Below are 19,432 nucleotides of genomic sequence, written 5' to 3'. Positions count from 1 at the left end.
AGAAAAGGAGAAAGAGGGAAGAGAGAGGGGGAGAAAAGGCAGTGAAAGTAGTTAGATTAAGCAAGACATGTCGCTGGAGAGAGACATATGTGAAAGAGAGGGGTTTGTAAACAGATAGAGACAGAGATGGGGAACGGGGGAGGGAGAGAAGAGAGATCACTGAAAAGATCACTGAAAGAGAGGTGTAGCAAGGGGAGCAATGAAAATGTGAAGGAACTGCTCCGTTGTTTATTTTTGCTTGAGGGTTTGTCATAGTGAAGCCCACGCAGGCTGTGGAATGACAGCAATCTTAGGTCAACAGTGGTCGTCATTCTCCAAGTACCATCTCATTCGATTGAACATTTTATTTTCAGGTCTAATATATGGATTTGATCTTCCTGTTACAGCAGTAAACTTCCTGCATTGCTTTTACTGTATTAAAGGTAATAAATAAAATATGTTCTCTAAAGTATGTGGGAAAACACATTCAATCCAAACCCACATGATCATTCACAATTTGTTGTTTGCTTCAAGATTATTTTACTGACGTGGCAAACTGGCTCAAATTTAGTTCAACACTGATTCATGTATTTCTCTTCATATGAAATTGTCTCAGCGTGAGAAGTACCAGGCTCAGCCCAAGCCCACCGCTCTGTGCCTTATTATAGGACTGAAGGTAAGAGGCGGTTTAGCCCGCCGGCTGCTCCTGTGACCCCCAAGAAAGCATGGATCAATCGGGAAGAAGGCCATGAGATATCTATGAATAAATACAAAGTAAGGGGAGATTCAACCAGCTCCCAATGGCAGGTTAAAATGGGCTGGGTGTATGGGATTGAGAGGACCATGGATCGAACTCTGGCAGGCAATAACAGTCTAGCAACGGGAAAGTGATCCCTGCGATAGGAGAAAGGTCAGAGTACGAGGAACAGAGATTGGAATCAAAGGTTAGACTATGTTCCGATGGCAGCGATAGTGGCTGTGTTATGTGAGTGTGTCTGAGTGTTCGTGTACGTGGGTGTGGGTGGCTGAACAAAGGGCTGTTCATTATGTTTCTCATGCTGGCGCTAAATTAGACCATTCATTTTTAAATCTCATCTTCCCTCCTTACCCCCTACTCTCACAGTATCGCCTTCACACCTGTACCCAACACAGATATTCCTCACATTAGACATTGCGTCCAGATCAGACAGAGAAGTCATTGCTTCGTGTAAACCTGTGTAGACCAGGTCACTGCCACTAACTAGATCTCGCTCAGACCTCTCTCGCTACTTTCCTCTCCATCTCATTCTCATCCTCTCTCACAAATTAAAATTGTATATATCTCTCTGTCTCTCTCACTTTCTACCTTTTCCTCAAAAGCAATTTAGAGGGCTAATACCAGATAAAGGTTTTCAGATTTACTTGCCTCTCTCAAAAATTGCCACTGGCATTTTAGCAATTATTGTTGTTAAGTCGGTACCCTGGTGAAAATTGAAATGCATGTCTATGTATTGCCTGTGCTTCCACTCTGTTCAAAATCACCAAATGCACCTTCACACATGAGACCACACGTGCACACACGCACGCACGGCACACACACACACATCTTGAGATCCCAACTAGGCATTTCTCTGCAGCTACAAATGGTTTGTCTTTTGCGTAACTTCGTCCCTGTGCTCAGAACAACCACAAATGTTACTCTGTGAGAGCGTCAGTTTCTGGAAACACATCTGCTAACCCTTTGAAACAGAATGATAATAGTGTCCTAACAGGAGGTACCTCACTCCACATATTGATACATGCAGATCTCCAGCTGTCAATTGTTTTATTAATAGTGTTATCAGTTAATCCCTAATCTCGATCGAGGTGTTAACATGGTTTATGTTTAGGGTACTGTATATAGAGTGGAATGCCCTCCTGTAATTATTGGGACAATTAGCCTATAGGTCCTCACTTGAGTAGACGTGGACTTGTTTACACAAAACGCTGCACAGGTTACAATCCGTTTCTCTCCACCACCTGGGACAGTCTGATCATAGCTCGTTGTTCCTTTTCCCCAAGTACACCCTCACTCACTCACATTTTCAACCTGCCACTGACCCAGGTTGTCCCAGCGTGCTTCAAGACAACAATTCTGCCGGGGCCAAAACAACCTGCTGAAGCTAGTCTGAATGGTCTACCGCCCTGTGGCACTCACCTCCATCTTCATTATGTTTTTCGAGACGCTGATTCTGGCTCACCTCAAAGTCCGCTTACCACACACACTCGATCCCCATCAGTTTGTCTACCATCAGAACAAGTCAACGGAAGATGGCATCTCCACGACACTTCACTCTGCCCAGACTAACCTTGAAAACAGTAACACCTACGTGAGGTAGCGGTTCATTGACTTTAGCTCAGCGTTCAACACCATCATGCCCTCCAAGCTAGCTGTCAAACTGAGGGACCTCGGCATCAGCGAGGACTACGGACTTCCTGACCAACAGACCCCAAACTAGACAAGTTCATCCCAAAAGATCAGTCAGGCAAGACAAGTTCACCTAATCCACCCTGACCATGAGTACCGGTTTCCCACATTGTTCCATGCAAAGCCCCTTTCTCTACTCACTCTTCATTCACAACTGCATACCTGTGCATGGTCCTAACACCATCAAGAAGTTCGTAGATGACACCATGGCAGGAGGACAAATCAGCAAGAACAATGAGACGGTCTATGAGGAGGAGGACAACTGGACAACAGGAAGACCAAAAAGCCTACACACACACAGGAGAGGTCCACATCTCTGAGGACCTCTACTGGACCCTCAACACTTCCACCCTCAACAAGAACCTACAACAGCATCTTTACTTTCTGAGGAGACTGAAGAAGGCCTGTCTCCTCAGATACTGGTAAATTTCTACTGCTGCACAATTGAGAGTATTCTGACCAACGGCATCACTGTGTGGTTTGGCAGCTGCTCTGCTTCTGACAGGAAGGCCCTGAAACTGCCGGTGAAAACAGCCCAGTACATCACCAGTTCCCAGTTCCCAGTTCCCTGTGATCGTGGATCTCCAACGCAAGCGGTGTCTACTTAGGGCATGCGACATCCGCAGGGAACCCTCCCTTCTCAGCCACGTTCTGTTTGCCATCCTTCCATCTGGTAGGAGGTTCAGAAGCCTCCATTCCCGCACCAGTAGACCAAGGAACAGTTTCTTCCCTACAGCTGTTACCCTGTTGAACTCTGTATCCCGATGGATACAGAGTTAAGATAGCTAAGATAGCTGTGCCTGGAAGGCCAAAGTCAGGACCTTACCGCAGAGGTGCCCCTAGGCATCTCTGTGGTACTCTTTTGAGACATCAGCGTTTTGTTGTCTATAATTGGAGACCCTATTTAAGTTGTTCTGTTTGCCTTTCAGTTTGTTAGTCATTGTTTTGTTGGCTGTCTGTACTGCTGCTCTTCAGTTCCGGTTTGGTACCGTTCCTTTGGTTGTTTTCTGTTTCTACAATTAAAAGGATGATTCCCTATAGCTCTGCGCCTTGTATTCAATAAAGATGTTAATAAATGACAAAGTAATGTCATCTCCTTTTGGATAATATGTATCTCCTTTTGGATAAATGTATAGCTTTTATCTTGAGACTTAAAATATTGGTTCTACCATTTAGATATGACATTCATCTTTATGCATAATACCCCTGTCTGGCCAAGTCCACACTTTGAACAACCACGAACACAATTATTACTGTAATCTGAAGAGCTCAATTCCTATCCGCTTCTATCCTGAGGTGCAATAAACACCTGTGAAGCATGGCTGACATTGTAATACATTTTATAGGTCAGTAAACTGCAACAAGCTGCTTCCTGGTTCTGGAGAAGAGTTCGTTTTAGGCCATATAACTTCAAAAGCAGAAGCTTTCCAGTAGTGTTTGGCCATACTAGTCGTGAAGGAGAGGCTGTCTAATATTATTCTCCCATGATTCTCCTGAATGAAAGGCTGTCCACAATGTACAAAGCCTTTAGCTACACTTTGGAGAAGTGTAAACACAATAGCTCTTGTACACTTCTACACAATGTCCCCTTAAGGACGTCTGGCCATGTTTCCCAGAAAATGTGGAAGATGATGAGGGAGCATTGAAGGAGAGAGGGGCTGAAACACAGAGAGAGCTAGATGGTGGGAGAAAAAAAATTGAGAGCTAGTGACCGGGAGAAAGAGGAAACCGATAAAGAGGAAGAAAACAAGGGAGGGAAAGAGTGAGAAAGAAATTGAGATAAAGAGCCAAAAACAGAGAAAGATAGAGGTATTAAGACAGTGACTGAAAGTGATAGATGAAGAGGGAGAGAGATACAAAAAGGAAAAGATAAGAATGGCAAGTACCGTTGATGAGCCAAGGTTGCAAAAACAAATCCAAAGTCTGGCCAAAGGTTTTATTGTATCTTACTAATATTTATTATAATAAAAATAATAGTATTAATCACTTCTAATCAGTTGTCTGACCGGATTCAGAATGCATTAAGTGGAACAAAGTAGGACAATTTAAAAAGCTTCTTTCTGCAATGTAATCTTCTTCAAAAACACAGTTTCTTATTTTCTGAGAAAATCATTTTTTGTTAGAAATAATCATAAATTCAATTTTCCAGTTGTCTCTGTGGGAGCTAAGTAATTGACAGAAAGGAAAAAGGTAACAACTCACATTTAGCGTTCACGGTGTTCCATTCAATGACATTAAGATTTATAGAATTGTATTTGATTGAAAAGATGGGGGCACCTAAATACTAAGGGCTTCTAGATATGGTCCATTTAGTCTTGAATCAATAAGAAGAAAACCATGGTTCATGTCAAGTTCATATATAATTTATTAAACAGCCTAGGCCCTAGCCCCAAAGAGTGACATGTCAGCGTGAGTCACTGTAAAAATAAAACATTACATATTGTGTAGGAATATGATTTAATAATGGGAAGGAACAACACTGAGCTAAAGCCATTGGAATACAGCACCAGTCAATAATTTTGATACACCCATTCAAGTGAACAGCTGGAGAGCCACACAATTGCTAGTGAGTTACACTCACATCTCAATAACAAGTGCTTTTGAGATAAGCCAATTTAGCAACAACAAAAAAAGGTGTATTTTACACCAAAAACTGGTACTGTATGTCCAGGGCCTAAAGCAAGTCTTGTCAGAACATTTTTAAACACCAATCTATTTAGCCCACTCTGAAGCATGCAACCCAATTGTCCTTAGTCCTCTATCTCCTCCACTGTTCTTCCCTCGTCCTGCTCTCCTCTCAACTAAAATGTTTTTTGATATTTAGTAGACACTCTTCTTTTCCCCTCAGCCTTATCCCCCTCTTCTTAAATAATAAAAACAAATACATACCAGGGTTAGACCTAAAGTTTTTGTCAATGATCTGCAACCCAATCACAACTGACAAACTTGTGTTACAAGATGTTTTACAGCAGAGGGGTTGCTTGTTAACCATCTTCATTCGGGTTAATATCATCTACAATGCATGCCACACTTTTGTAACAGATGGAGAATAGTGAGGTACAGTATGTGCATATCACTACCGACAATCCACAGTACAATATGTCAATGTCATGCTGCAAAAGCGGCTGTATATATTTTGTCATTTTAGAACATACCAATATTTATTTTGCTAAATTGGCTTATCTCAAAAGCACTTGTTAATGAGATGTGTGTGTACCTGTGTGTTCATGAGATAGCCAGACAGCACTTGTTTGGCTCTCCACCAGTACATTGCCTCTTTTGCAAGGCATGAGCTGCCAAATGCAAAATACCTCGCAAATAAACAAGCAAATTACAGCCTGAATGACTGAACAACACAGAGATTACATCTTAAACAGGTAGTGCAGAGTTGGGGAATATGAAATAACCAAATACATTTTGGAGAAAAATAAGATGCCGTACAATCAAACACCAAAGGCAGGTGGAACTGGAGATACGGGGAAAAACAGAAGGAGTTATTCTACATCTTCATTCTGGGCTTTGCCTTTACTTTGAAACATTGTTTGACTGTAACACAATGTGGCAGTGAACTGCAATCTCATGAGCAGCCAAAAATGTTTCGATATGAAACACCTGTGCATTAATTAAATATTAATACATATCTGTTTTAGTTCTATTTTGTGTGTCCAATAAATACAGGTGCTGGTCATAAAATTAGAATATCATCAAAAAGATTTATTTCAGTAATTCCATTAAAAAAGTGAAACTTGTATAATGTATACATTCATTCCACACAGACTGATATATTTCAAGTGTTTATTTCTTTTAATTTTGATAATTATACCTGACAACTAATGAAAACCCCAAATTCAGTATCTCAGAAAATTTGAATATTTTAAAAAGGTTCAATATTGAAGACACCTGGTGCCACACTCTAATCAGCTAATTAACCCAAAACACCTGCAAAGGCCTTTAAATGGTCTCTCAGTCTACTTCTGTAGGCAACACAATCATGGGGAAGACTGCTGACTTGACAGCTGTCCTAAAGATGACCATTGACACCTTGCACAAGGAAGGCAAGACACAAAAGGTCATAGCTAAAGAGGCTGGCTGTTCACAGAGCTCTGTGTCCAAGCACATTAATAGAGAGGTGAAGGGAAGGAAAAGATGTGGTAGAAAAAAGTGTACAAGCAATAGGGATAACCGCACCCTGGAGAGGATTGTGAAACAAAACCCATTCAAAAATGTGGGGGAGATTCACTAAGAGTGGACTCTACAGACGTATGCAAGACATGGGTTTCAGCTGTCGCATTCCTTGTGTCAAGCCACTCTTGAACAAGACACAGTGTCAGAAGCGTCTTGCCTGGGCTCAAGACAAAAAGGACTAGACTGCTGCTGAGTTATGTTCTCTTACTAAAGTAAATTTTGCAATTCCTTTGGAAATCAAGGTCCCAGAGTATGGAGGAAGAGAGCATAGAATCCCCGTTGCTTGAAGTCCAGTGTAAAGTTTCCACAGTCAGTGATGGTTTGGGGTGCCATGTCATCTGCTGGTGTTGTTCCATTGTGTTTTCTGAGGTCCAAGGTCAACGCAGCCGTCTACCAAGAAGCTTTAGAGCACTTCATGCATCCTGCTGCTGACCAACTTTATGGAGATGCAGATTTCATTTTCCCATAGGACTTGGCATCTGCACACAGTGCCAAAGCTACCAATACCTGGTTTAAGGACAATGGTATCTCGCCTGACCTTAACCCTATAGAAAATCTATGGTGTATTGTGAAGAGGAAGATGCGATACGCCAGACCCAACAATGCAGAAGAGCTGAAGGCCACTATCAGAGCAACCTGGGCTCTCATAAGACCTGAGCAGTGCCACAGACTGATCGACTCCATGCCACACCGCATTGCTGCAGTAATTCAGGCAAAAGGAGCCCCAACTAAGTATTGAGTGCTGTACATGCTCATACTTTTCATGTTCATACTTTTCAGTTGGCCAACATTTCTAATGTTTTTGTATTGGTCTTAAGTAATATTAAAATTTTTGGAAATACTGAATTTGGGATTTTCATTAGTTGTCAGTTCTAATCATCACAATTAAAAGAAATAAACATTTGAAATATATCAGTCTGTGTGTAATGAATGAATATAAGTTCACTTTTTGAATGGAATTACTGAAATAAATCAACTGTATATTTGAAAACAAAAAGTAGTACACATGAGGAATAGTTCTCTTTGGGATCCAGACTAATTAATTTACTGGTTAGGCCAGAACTAGTGCTGTGCAATCGGAAAAATATGTTCTGACCTTAAGAAAGACAGTCAAACCTAATTGCTGGCATGCCCTAAGTGGCAGCCATACACCTCTTCGATTTGGTGCAGTTGGGTTGAAAAGTAGAAGTACAATTTATTCTGGAACTTGTGCCCAATGGATGACCAAGCAAATGGAAATCTTAATGTTTAATCAGACATTTCACTACGTTCTGGGTACATATCATTTAAGAGAAGAGATATAAACAATAAATGAAAAGCACACCAAACCTGTGCTTTGGAAATTATAATCCAGTCTATGGGCCAAATGTCAATCATTTGTGAAAGATGCAAAATCACAATTTGTCTAAAGGAAACAAATTCTGCTTTTTCTCATAAATCCAGGTGTTTATGACAGCCCTACCATCTACAGATCTGTCATTTAAATGTATATAGTCTTTCCATAAGAGATAATGTCAAATACAAGAACAGAGTATATTGTATTGCATTTTCCAAAAATATGCATTCAGGCTCAATGCAAATGCAGAGAGTAAAATCCAAATGAGCATCAAAACAGAAGACTGATGTTGAGATGAGACAAATGCCTTTTATGGTTGTAGCTCTTTCCATCTCACTTTTTCTTCCTCTTAATCTAGAAACAATCATCAGACCTATAAAAACTGTTCTAAAAATATAATAGATTAACAATATATGACAATACTCCCAACCATCAGATTGTATTTTAAATCCATACATACATTAAAATGATATGACCCTTTTAAATAAGTTGTACAATTATTTGAAGAGGTGAAAGCGAGGAGCATTCAAGAAAAATTGTCTGTCGAACTCAAAACACTGTCAAAAATAAATGGTTCTTGGAGGATCCTTTAGGGGTTTTTCAAATTGAAACTCCGGGGGAACCAGTCAAGATTTTCAAGGAAAAGATGAAAAGGGTATTTCAAAGAACTAATTCAATTGTTCCTCAAATAATTATGTGAAGAACCTACCCCCTCAAAAATCAACTGCAAAAGCTTCTTCAAAAGATTTTTCAAGGAACCTTTAAATAAGGGATTCCATTGAGCTCATTTTAGCTAGGGCCGGGTGAGTTACAAAAGTTAAAATAACGAATAGCACAAGTGTAGGAACGAATCACTAGAGTATAATGAAAGAAATGCATCCAGCGAGATTTAAGTGGCAACAGGATTTTGTATTCCTCACCCACAGGAGAGTGATCCCTGAAAATGGCACATCCTCAGGTGCACAGGGCTTTGTTCATTTAATCTCTGTCTCTCTTTACATTGGGTTTTTAGCTGTGTATCTTTACTTGCCGTCCCTATTTCTTTTCTGTGGCAAGTGGCATAGTGGTTGGTGTATCTGATCTGTCACCAAGTGGTTTCCGTATGGAATGCCTGAACTGAGAAAGTAAAAATTCTAATGTATAAATATGTTGTTCCTGAGCAAGACAGTTCACCCTAATTGCTCCCCAGGTGCCTATGGTGCCTACATCTTCCTAATTTAGAGGCGTTCAGGTAACAGCATTCAGTTAAAAATATTTTGGTTAGACCTTGCGTTTAATTGACAACAAGATTAATTTATTCTATCACCATGAATGCGATCTTTCTTCCCCCTCTTTCTACCTACATGTCTTTCTCCTTATCTTTCGAGCTATTCCTAAAATGGTGGTTCTTCAACTGGTTCTTCTCATGGTCACGAGTCCCTGGAATCAGCCATGTCATTTATCCTCACAGCACAAGACTAAGGTTCCGTTACTAGAAACTCCATGCACTGGAATTTGAATGAACACAGACCAATTAAGGCAGTATGAGATTCATTGGTACTCAGGTGTGCATCCAGCATGATGGCACTAATAACTAAAGAATACGAAGTCATTAAAGTAATAAAGAATACCATTAAGAGTCTCCTGAGTCCTTAAGGCAGGTGAATCTCATCATGTATTCATTACCACTCTACATTAATCACCAGTGTGACTCTCACCCATCTCCAGACATTGACACGAGGAGAGGCTCTTGACAACAGAAGTGGAACAGGAGTACATGAGGCATAGAGCTTTTCCTTTCTCAGTTGAACTTCTTTCTCTGATTCTTACACATTTCCCTGAGCTGGAAGCACCAGCATACATGCCTGTTTGTCAAATGGCCATCCTCATTACACTACCTTCCACTCTTCTTGTCTCTCACACATAACTCGGTCTCATAGAAGTCTGCGTATGTATGTCTATATGTGGCGTCCTCCCCATTACTGATCGTACAGACAGAGCCCAGCTGTTCTCACCCCTTGACATTTCCGCCCGGATGAATATGGATGAGGACTATGTGCGTGAGTGCGTGGCTTCGTGCGATCTGCCTGATGTGTCCAGTGGCTGGTAAATACACCAACATCTCAGCTCATGAAATCTCATGAACCAAAGTAGTTTCAAAGACTCTTGCAGATTCTCCATTCCCTACTGGTCTTATTATCAGCCTTGTAATATCTGCTTTATTAAATTAGTCCAGCGACCTCCCCTAGGGTTTAACAGGGATAGTTGTACATAAATCATTCGGTAAATAAACACAATTGCCACTTCAACCCCCGTCACGGATTCCACATCTCCTCCTTCCCCTTCCAGTCCCCATTCTCATCACTGTCACATTCTCATATTCTCTTTCTGTTCTGTCACATAGGTGTCAACCCGACTGACACACTCGTCAAATACTCTCACACATCCCTTTCCACTCTTCAACCCCAATCTTGCAATGTGTTCTGTCACCTGGATGATGCAACTGTGAGAGTTCAGACTTGCGGATCCAACATCTGGGATTGAACTCTCTTCATCCTACAGTACCTTAAACCACCTCTTCTGTACCTCCTCATGGCGGAATGCCCACCGTTTAGCAGCATGGTAATTGTAGTAATTCTGGTTTAGCGCCTCGCCCCATATTTTAATGACAATAATTATCCAGCGGAAACATCTGCTGGAACGAGTGTAACTTGATAGATTTTCTTTCTTTGTCCCTCCTGCTATACTCTGTTTCTCACATCTTTTTTTGTGTATCTGTCTTTCTCATCCTCAGTTATCAACATGGTCTCTTTACGATATGTTTAAAGACACTAGTCTGTACATGCGGCAAATAACAAAACAGCAAAAACAATAGCCAACAGTCCTATAACAGGCAGATTCGTTTTAGGAACCAGCAGTGTTCTGACAGAAACAGCAGTGTCCTGACGGAACCAGCAGTGTCCTGAAGGTACCAGCAGTGTCCTGAAGGTATCAGCAGTGTCCTAACAGTACCAGCAGTGTCCTAACAGAACCAGCAGTGTCCTAACAGAACCAGTAGTGTCCTGACAGAACCAGTAGTGTCCTGACGGTACCAGCAGTGTCTTTACAGGACCAGTGGTGTCCTGACGGAACCAGCGGTGTCCTGACGGAACCAGCGGTGTCCTGACGGTACCAGCGGTGTCCTGGCGGTACCAGCGGTGTCCTGACGGAACCAGCAGTGTCCTGACAGAACCAGCAGTGTCTGTACCTTTAATAACAATAACGGTTCTATAGCTTCACTCAGCCATACCTTGTAGGTCTGGACAGTTATTTTATCAACCCAAACAATTTCCAGCACATATTGTCAAAATGTATGTTACATTTCAAGAACCAATCCCTTCCCCTCAAATATGCCTGTCTTTTTAAACTGTGATTATAAACATTGACACATTTTAAACCCCATCTTAACCACACTGCTAACAAACCTATTTACTAGCCCCTTTTAAGTAAACCCCATCTCTACCTCAGCTCACTCCTCAACATTTGCTATTCCAATAGAGATCTATACTTTGTTTACACCTTAAGCACCCACTTTATTTGACCATCGTTGAATCCAGTTCTCTGCCGCCAATGACTGGAACAAATTGCGAAAGAGCCCAAACCCTAACACTTACAGGTCAACCTTGTAAGAATTAACTAACAAAGCTGCTGTACAGACACTCTATCAATGTGGTTTGTTTTAATATAGTATAATTGGATGATTATCTCTATTTACCTCTATAGATGTAAATAAAGTTTGTTTAATGGTATTCCATTTCCCATTACATTATGTACAGGTGCTGGTCATAAAATTAGAATATCATAAGAAAGTTGATTTATTTCAGTAATTCCATTCAAAAAGTGAAACTTGTATATTATATTCATTCATTACACACAGACTGAAACATTTAAAATGTTTATTTCTTTTAATTGTGATGATTATAACTGACAACTAATGAAAATTCCAAATTCAGTTGGTCAGCAGCAGGAAGCATGAAGTGCTCTAAAACTTCCTGGTAGACGGCTGCGTTGACCTTGCAGCAGTCTAGTCCTTTTTGTCTTTAGCCCAGGCGAGACGCTTCTGACGCTGTGTCAAGAGTGGCTTCACACAAGGAATGCGACAGCTGAAACCCATGTCTTGCATACGTCTGTGCATGGTGGTTCTTGAAGCATTGACTCCAGCTGCAGTCCACTCTTTGTGAATCTTCCCCACATTTTTGAATGGGTTTTGTTTCACAATCCTCTCCAGGGTGTGGTTATCCCTATTGCTTGTACACATTTTTCTACCACATTTTATACCACACATAAATCAACTTTTTGTTGATATTCTAATTTTATGACTAGCACCTGTATGTGTTTTTCTGTTGTTTTTCTGTCTCCTTACAATTGATTTTCATCCGGTCGTTAATAAAAATGTTTAAAACACCTCCAGTACTACAATCGTCCAGTAATCACTGTTAAATCTTCACCCAGACATGTTTTTCATTGATTTTGTTGTGTTTTGAGGCATAAGTGATTTATAGCAGCTTTTCCCAAATGTAGCTGTTTTTCTACCATGGCTTTTTCCAGGCTTCATGTATAGGAAAGTTGTTTTTACACAGAAGGTTCAGAAAAACAAGCTGAACCAACAGGTATGACAACAAAACTGTTATGAATTTGCCACAAAAAGAGCAAAGGTCGGACAGCATAACCAGCAAATACCAAAGAGCAAATATTTCAACAGTGAGGACAACAGAGAAACCAGAGCCCAGAGATCTGCAGTTCAGCCCCATAGCACTTTGGACAGCGTCCAACTTTTCAACCAGAGTCGTCTGATTTAGGAAAACAGTTTTGAAACCTAACACCAAAAACTCACCCCAGTGGTTTCTCCAGGCGACTGGCAGGTGACCCCACAATCTCTCCCAGGGTACAGAACACTTGACCCAAAAAGTCCTGAGAGGGGGAGAGCAGGAGCGAGGGAAGAGAAAAATAAAGACAAGAGAGGCAGAGATAGACAGGAAGGCAGAGGTATAGTGTTACCAGGATGAGACACCCAGGAGAGTGGACGTCAACACGGATAAAGGGCGTTTGGAAACAACAACGTGGGGTCAAAAGGTGGGGTCAAAAGGTTTAGGAGTTAGCAAGAGCCATTGAAAGGAGGAAGGTTATATACAGAGTTGATTGTTGGAGGGTCACATGCTTAACAGCTGTGTGTGTTTTGGTACAGTATATATAGCTACAGTGTTACTATGATCACAGTACTTAAAGAGAGGAGAGATGTGGAGACGTACGTTGAGATCAGATGGCTTCCAGAGGGCAGGGGAGAGCAGGCAGCAAAACAACAACAATAACAACAGAGCACATCATGTACACACAAACACTACAATACCCAGAACACCTTGCACCACACAAACCAGGAAGTGGGTCAGGAGAGAAAACAGATCATGTGTAATATACTGTGTGAGTCTTTAATAACTAATATTTGGCAGGAATACATGCATCTAAGAAATCATGTGGTTGGAGGTATGCAAAACTGTTTTTATCCAAATATATAAAATAATCGGTTAGAGGGATTATTTGTATGAATGTCTCTCTAAATATGTTTTCTTCCAACAGTCTCCCAAGCATTGTAAAGTTTGTAATCTTTCTGTAAGCAGTCAAATTGTGACATGATAAATCATATCAACCTGCTAATTCAAATGTGGAGACGTTTGGAGAAATGCATTTCATGACAAAGAAATGATTTCCGTTTTTTAATAATATAATATTCCAGTAGTACAACATTTATTCGCTGGATCCATACATGTTAAACATAATATAGTAGGTTCTTCCTTCGGTAACACCAACATTGTATGAACAAAAAAATTGTTCATGACATTATTTTTATACTCTATATTTGGATATCATTCGGAGGTCTTTTAATGTTGGCTTGCATAAATCCATGAAGTTAGATGGAAAAGCATGCAACAAGCAGCAGACAAAATTAATCAAACAAAGCAATGTTCTGGCCAGATCATAAACAAGTTGAGGACATTGGCCAAAAGGAGTGGAGAACTCCATGCTTCATGCTAAACATTCCATTACTTGTTCAGGATGGGTTCTATGTTTTAGCGCTGACGATTATGTTAAAGGGATAGTTTAAGATTTTGACTTCAAAGTCATTGTCATGTCATTCAGTTTTAAATCAGTTGCCAACTATTTACACCATGACTCAAAGTTTATAAGAACAGCTAGCATTGAAGCTGTACAAGTAGATGTCCAATCATTGTGCTGACAGTAGTTAGCATTCTATCTCATTTGATGCAGAGAAAAAAAAAGATCTACATCTGACTGGAAAAGTACATGGAGTTTTTCGAGATTGGAGAACACATGGCAAGGAATCTAAGACAATTCCTCCATACAGAATCTCTCCAAATCATTCAGAATCTGAAGTCAACGCATTTGTACTCTCCTCTACAGCTCATTTCACAGACTTTCTATGGATTGTTGGTCCAGTGACTAGGAGAGCCATGGCAAAATCTTGATTCTGTGGTCAGTGGCACCATTTTTGTGTTGATTTTGAAGTGTGCTTTGGATCATTGTCCTGCTGGAAGATCCAGCCATGGCCTAGTCCCAGCTTCCTGGCAGAGGCAGTCAGGTTTTCAGTGTAATATATACTGGTACTTGATGGACTCCATGATACCACGTTTCCTAACAAGTAGTCCTGGGCCTTTGGAAGAAAAACAGCCCCACAATTTTAAAGATCCACTGCCATAATTCACAGTGGGGATGATGACGTCAAATCATTGCACTGATAGTAGTAGTAGCATTCTATCATACTGGACTCAGAGAAATAAAGATGATATTTACATCTGACTGGAGAAGTCGAAGTAGATAAGGGACAATGGCCAAAATCTCAAACTATGCCTTTAAGAAAAATCTGTTAACTTGTATTGGTCAATAATAGACTTGAAAGGTGTCAATCAATTATGTTTATTTAGGAACAATTGACCAATCCCTGTTCATCATGTCTGTATTTCAGATAGGGCATGTCACTTACATGTTTGGAGAGGTCTGGGCTTTTGGAGTCCACATCATACCTGCAGAGGACAGAGTTAACAAAAGTTATGTGTGATTGGATGTGGGGGGTGGGGTTTTTATGCATCGGCAGAAACCAGCAGTAAGTCTGTGTGGTATGACTGGGACTGAGTTGGAGAGGCTTTGTCAGACTGATCAGGCTGATTCCAAAAGGCCTGGAGCTTTGTGGACTTTAATAAGCTTTACACTGTTTAAGAAACTAATGGCTGCATCTGTTTGTTGAAATTGTTCCTTGCCCTGGCTGTTCTGTGATGAAAACGGTAACATCATAAACGTGAGGACAGAACAAGCAGATACATTCAGTGGAAAGAATCAAATAAAACATGTATTGCATTTCCCAGATTCATCTAGGGAGGGAGTGAGAGGGGAGGGAGGAGCTCTTAACAGGCCTCCACTAGATGATGCTTCTTCATTGCCCATTTCTTCCATCCATCTACACCTTTCAGATCTATCAGTGAATGCTAATGGGGGGGTTGGATTTCATCTTGGTCATCCATTTGATCTTCCTAATAGTGGGATAGTGGGAAGATATCACTCTAATATAGGGGGATCGTTGTTCCAGGGCCGATCATCTGCATATGAATATAGAGACATCAAGGAAAATGAAATGCAATTGATGTGCCCAAAGAAGATGAAACACAGCATGCTACAATATATCAGTACAGCCTAGTTAGATAAGTGCCATGCACACACGCTTGCTCCATCTCTCTTTTGCTCTCTCTTGCTGTCACAATATAGTTAAGGTTAACCTAGAGTTAAATTAAGGACTGTATTTCTAAAAAGTACAAATATTATAGTCATTTCTTTTGATAGGACTGAGTTTAACCTCTATTGAAGTGCCGACTCTTCTGTTCTTTTCTGTTCTTCTCTCCCTTGTGTCGAGAAATGAAGCTGAAACTAAGCATTTTATCTCTCTATCTTATCAAAGAGGTCATAGATCATACAAAATACTGTTCACAGTTAAACCCCAACAGAGAAGATTCATAATGTTCTGTGAATATTATAATAGCTTGTAATATTCCATCATTGCCCTGCTGTTTCCAACTATGGTCTGCATTAGAAATTGCCCCCATTTCCACTAGTGCACTGATTCTACCAATTTTGATCTAATATAGGGTAGATCAAAACCCCTTGGGCAGTAAAAGAGTAGGATCTCTCAGGAATGCACTACTTGCACGCAGTTTTGTTTACCAATACATTTATTGGCAGTTGACTTAACCTGAGTGTTTCACAGGCATTCTTTTCAATATATTATTGAAGAGTAGGTATTCATGTCGTGAATCATGTTTAGCCTTGTTTAGCCTTAATTTAACAACAACAACAACGTAAAACGTATTAGTAGGCTACACATTCATTAGGACAATGGATATGAAGAAACGGGAAGGTCTTTCCTTGCGTCCCGAACCCCAGTCTCACCTCAAAAACCCATCAAACTAGAATGCGAGCCATGTCTCCCCTAACTCTTCAATTGGTCCTGAAGCGCTAGGTTGCGTGAATCCACTTACTAACACTTTGCTTGTAGCATGGTAAGTTGTCAATATTTAATAGTTTTGGTAATCTAAGTAAAGCATAAATGTTTCCACCAAAGCATATTCTAATAGTGTAATGTACAAACAAATCTGTGCTCTGCATGAAATACAGATGTCCCCTGATTAATATTTGTAATTAACATCTCTGGCCACCATGACTACCTTATGCCATTGCCTATTCAAGTAGCCTACTACTTGATTTTGAAGTGTGCATTGGATTCAGCCATGGCCCAGCTCTGCTTCCTGGCAGAGGCAGTTAGATTTTGAGTTTAATATCTGCTGTTACTTGATGGAGTCCATGACACCATGTACTATAACAAGTCCTGGGCCTTTGGAAGAAAAACAACCCCACAACATCAAAGATCCACCACCCTAATTCACATTGGGGATTAAGTACTTTTCTGCATGGCTATCTTTGTCTACGCCAAACCGACCTCTGGTATTTGTATCCAAAAAGCTCTATTTTGATCTCATCTAACCACAGAAACTGGTCCCATTGGAAGTTCTAGTAACGTTTGGCAAACTGAGTTTGTTGTTTAATGACAGCAAAGGCTTTTTATGGCAACCCTCCCAGACAATGTGTGGTTATGTAGGTGGCATCTAATCATAGTTTGAGACTTTTTGACACCAAGACCCAACTCATGTCAGCAATTCTCCAGCTGTGAACATTGGAAATTGTTTGGACACAAGAACCTTCCTCCTCAATACGTAGTGTCAATATAGTCACATGTCCTCTTCTAGGCCAATTGTAAACATATACAATTGCTATAAACTTGTAAATGTTTGCCTTGATAGTGGAAATGGGCATTTTCAACTGTTGTGCTATTGTCTTACAGACATTTTCTGATTTATGCAGCTCAAAGACCTTTTGTCGCACATTAGGGTAGCAATATGAGTGGAGGGCACTGATGAGGTGAAGTGATGTTGCCTAGTCTCGCAATGCCACACCTTGGAGGTCTGGCAAAGTATCTATTAAAAAATAACTTTCAGCGCCAAGAGTTCTATTGGATGTTAGTTTTCAACAACTGAAATAATTGAATTCTGTTTTGGAAGAACGGTGCTCAATTCAGAAAATCAAGTCTATAAAGCCATTAAAACTTAATAAATGCAGTTCTGAAAACAAGAGATGTTTGTGCTTTCCTACAGGCTATGGTATAATTCATGATTAATTAAGTATAATTCATCAAGCATGGCTCACTATCTGCGATTTATTGAAATAAAAAAATGTATACTAGCAAGTCAATGATACTAGTGTTTTCTCCTCTGATTTCAATAATCGAGGATCCGGTTTGTGTCCTGACGCAAAAGGAATCGTAGCAGCATATGCAGGTTAAAATGAGATGGAGGATGAGAAAATTGCCAAAGGGCATTACACTGTTATTTTTGGTACTCCTGAAACCCATCATTCAGTATTTTCCGATCCTATTATAACTTCTAAAGTGAGTTTGTAGTCCAGTCGCAATAACAACAATTTACCTAGGAAAAGGTTATGTTTGTTTCTCAAAGACAAATATGGTTCACCACAAATGTGACATATATCCACAGATTTTGATGGGGATTTATTTGGCAATTTTGCTTCCATCTCCCCTTAGCTAGGTACTGTCGCATTGGAGGCATTTTTCTCAACAGCACCTTTATAAGATTAAAGTGTTTTGAGACGTTACTTAAAAAAAGCTTTTTTCCCCACTACTTTGCAACAAAAAAGCTTTTGGGATTCCCCTGGCCTACCAACAAGCCAGACCTGGTTTAAGATGCTACTAGGGTCTAAGCCACTGTCTCTGGTGCATGTGCTATATATCATCACAGCACAGGTTTGAAACCAGTCCACTGCCATTTCATAACACTCACTCCTCTATCTTTCCTCACTGTCTCTATCAATAAAGTAATATCGCCTGAAAATTATATTTAAAAATTGGAGCAGCGTTAATTACCATTCAGGGAATATGGTCCCATTTGGGACACAATTAATTTAAAATAGGGGGTTTGGGGAGGGTCAACATTTGAAGAGAGTTTTAACAGATAGTTTAATCAGTTTCATAGAAAAAAAAAACGTTTTTATGGATCAGCTGTATCTAGCTTGATTGGTATCACGAGTGCTATATTTGTGTGTGAAGGAAAATGTGTCTTCTGGTCCGGTCTTGGCAGCAATTAAAACCAGAGCTAGTTAACCTCACCAGAGTAAGGGATATAAATAAATATAAACAAAGGACATGAAAAGAGAGACAGAGAGAGACTGAGAGGTATACAGACAAAGGACAAGTATTTTTTTTATTCATGAAAACGTAATATACAGCTTTAATTTGTTAGTGATCACAATGACTAGGAATGAGTCATATTATAAAGTCATACAGACTCACCTTGGATAAATGTGTCAGAGAATGAGTCCTCTGTGTCATTCTTGCTATAGTAATGCAACTCCCTAACCTTCCCATCCCAACACAGTCCCTTGAATGGAATTGATTGTGAAATACGGAGGTAGAGCGAAAGATAGAGACAGGGTAGAAAGGAAACAGATGGTGGGCTGTTTCATCAGGACCAGTGTGTAATAGACATTTTCACTCACAGGTCAAAGCGCAGATTCTGCTTTTCTTCAAAGAAATAGTTCAGGATGTACTTCCTGACAAAGTCGGGATTTAGAGTGTTGTCAATGACCTCTGTTCTCCCAAACTAAAAGAGAAATAGAAAAAAAGGAAGAAAGTAAGTATTGTTAAGAAAAAACAAGTAAATATATTAAATATACTGTACAGTGGCTATCAAATGTATTCTCTTCTATTGGACTTAACAATATTTTGTGTTACAACATTAAATCAACATTTTAATAGAGGTTTTTGACACTGATCAATAAAAATATACAATAATGTCTAAGTCAAAATCTAAAAATGTATTTAATTCATTACAACTACA

The 19,432-nt window shown here is 40.1% G+C and overlaps 1 protein-coding gene across 3 annotated transcripts in view; it reads right to left on the bottom strand.

Moving 5' to 3' along the window:
• The window catches only part of cpne5b (copine Vb), a 207,868-nt gene that overhangs the window by 116,668 nt on the left and 71,768 nt on the right, over positions 1 to 19,432 (bottom strand). For 2 of the 3 annotated variants that reach the window (XR_002198020.2, XM_013132288.3), the window contains exons 4-7: positions 19,092 to 19,195; positions 14,962 to 15,001; positions 13,214 to 13,228; positions 12,799 to 12,875 (exon numbers count right to left, since the gene is read on the bottom strand). Coding sequence is in view for 2 of the 3 variants with exons in the window: in XM_013132288.3 (XP_012987742.1) it covers positions 12,799 to 12,875; positions 13,214 to 13,228; positions 14,962 to 15,001; positions 19,092 to 19,195 (236 nt within the window). In the remaining variant the exon portion in view is untranslated. The remainder of the gene's footprint in view (positions 1 to 12,798; positions 12,876 to 13,213; positions 13,229 to 14,961; positions 15,002 to 19,091; positions 19,196 to 19,432) is intronic. The other variant, XM_013132289.3, reaches the window with a different exon arrangement.

This window comes from Esox lucius, chromosome 17, assembly GCF_011004845.1.
Source record: "Esox lucius isolate fEsoLuc1 chromosome 17, fEsoLuc1.pri, whole genome shotgun sequence".
In the NCBI taxonomy this organism is placed as follows: Eukaryota; Metazoa; Chordata; class Actinopteri; order Esociformes; family Esocidae; genus Esox; species Esox lucius.
This window is presented reverse-complemented; position numbering and strand designations above follow the sequence as displayed.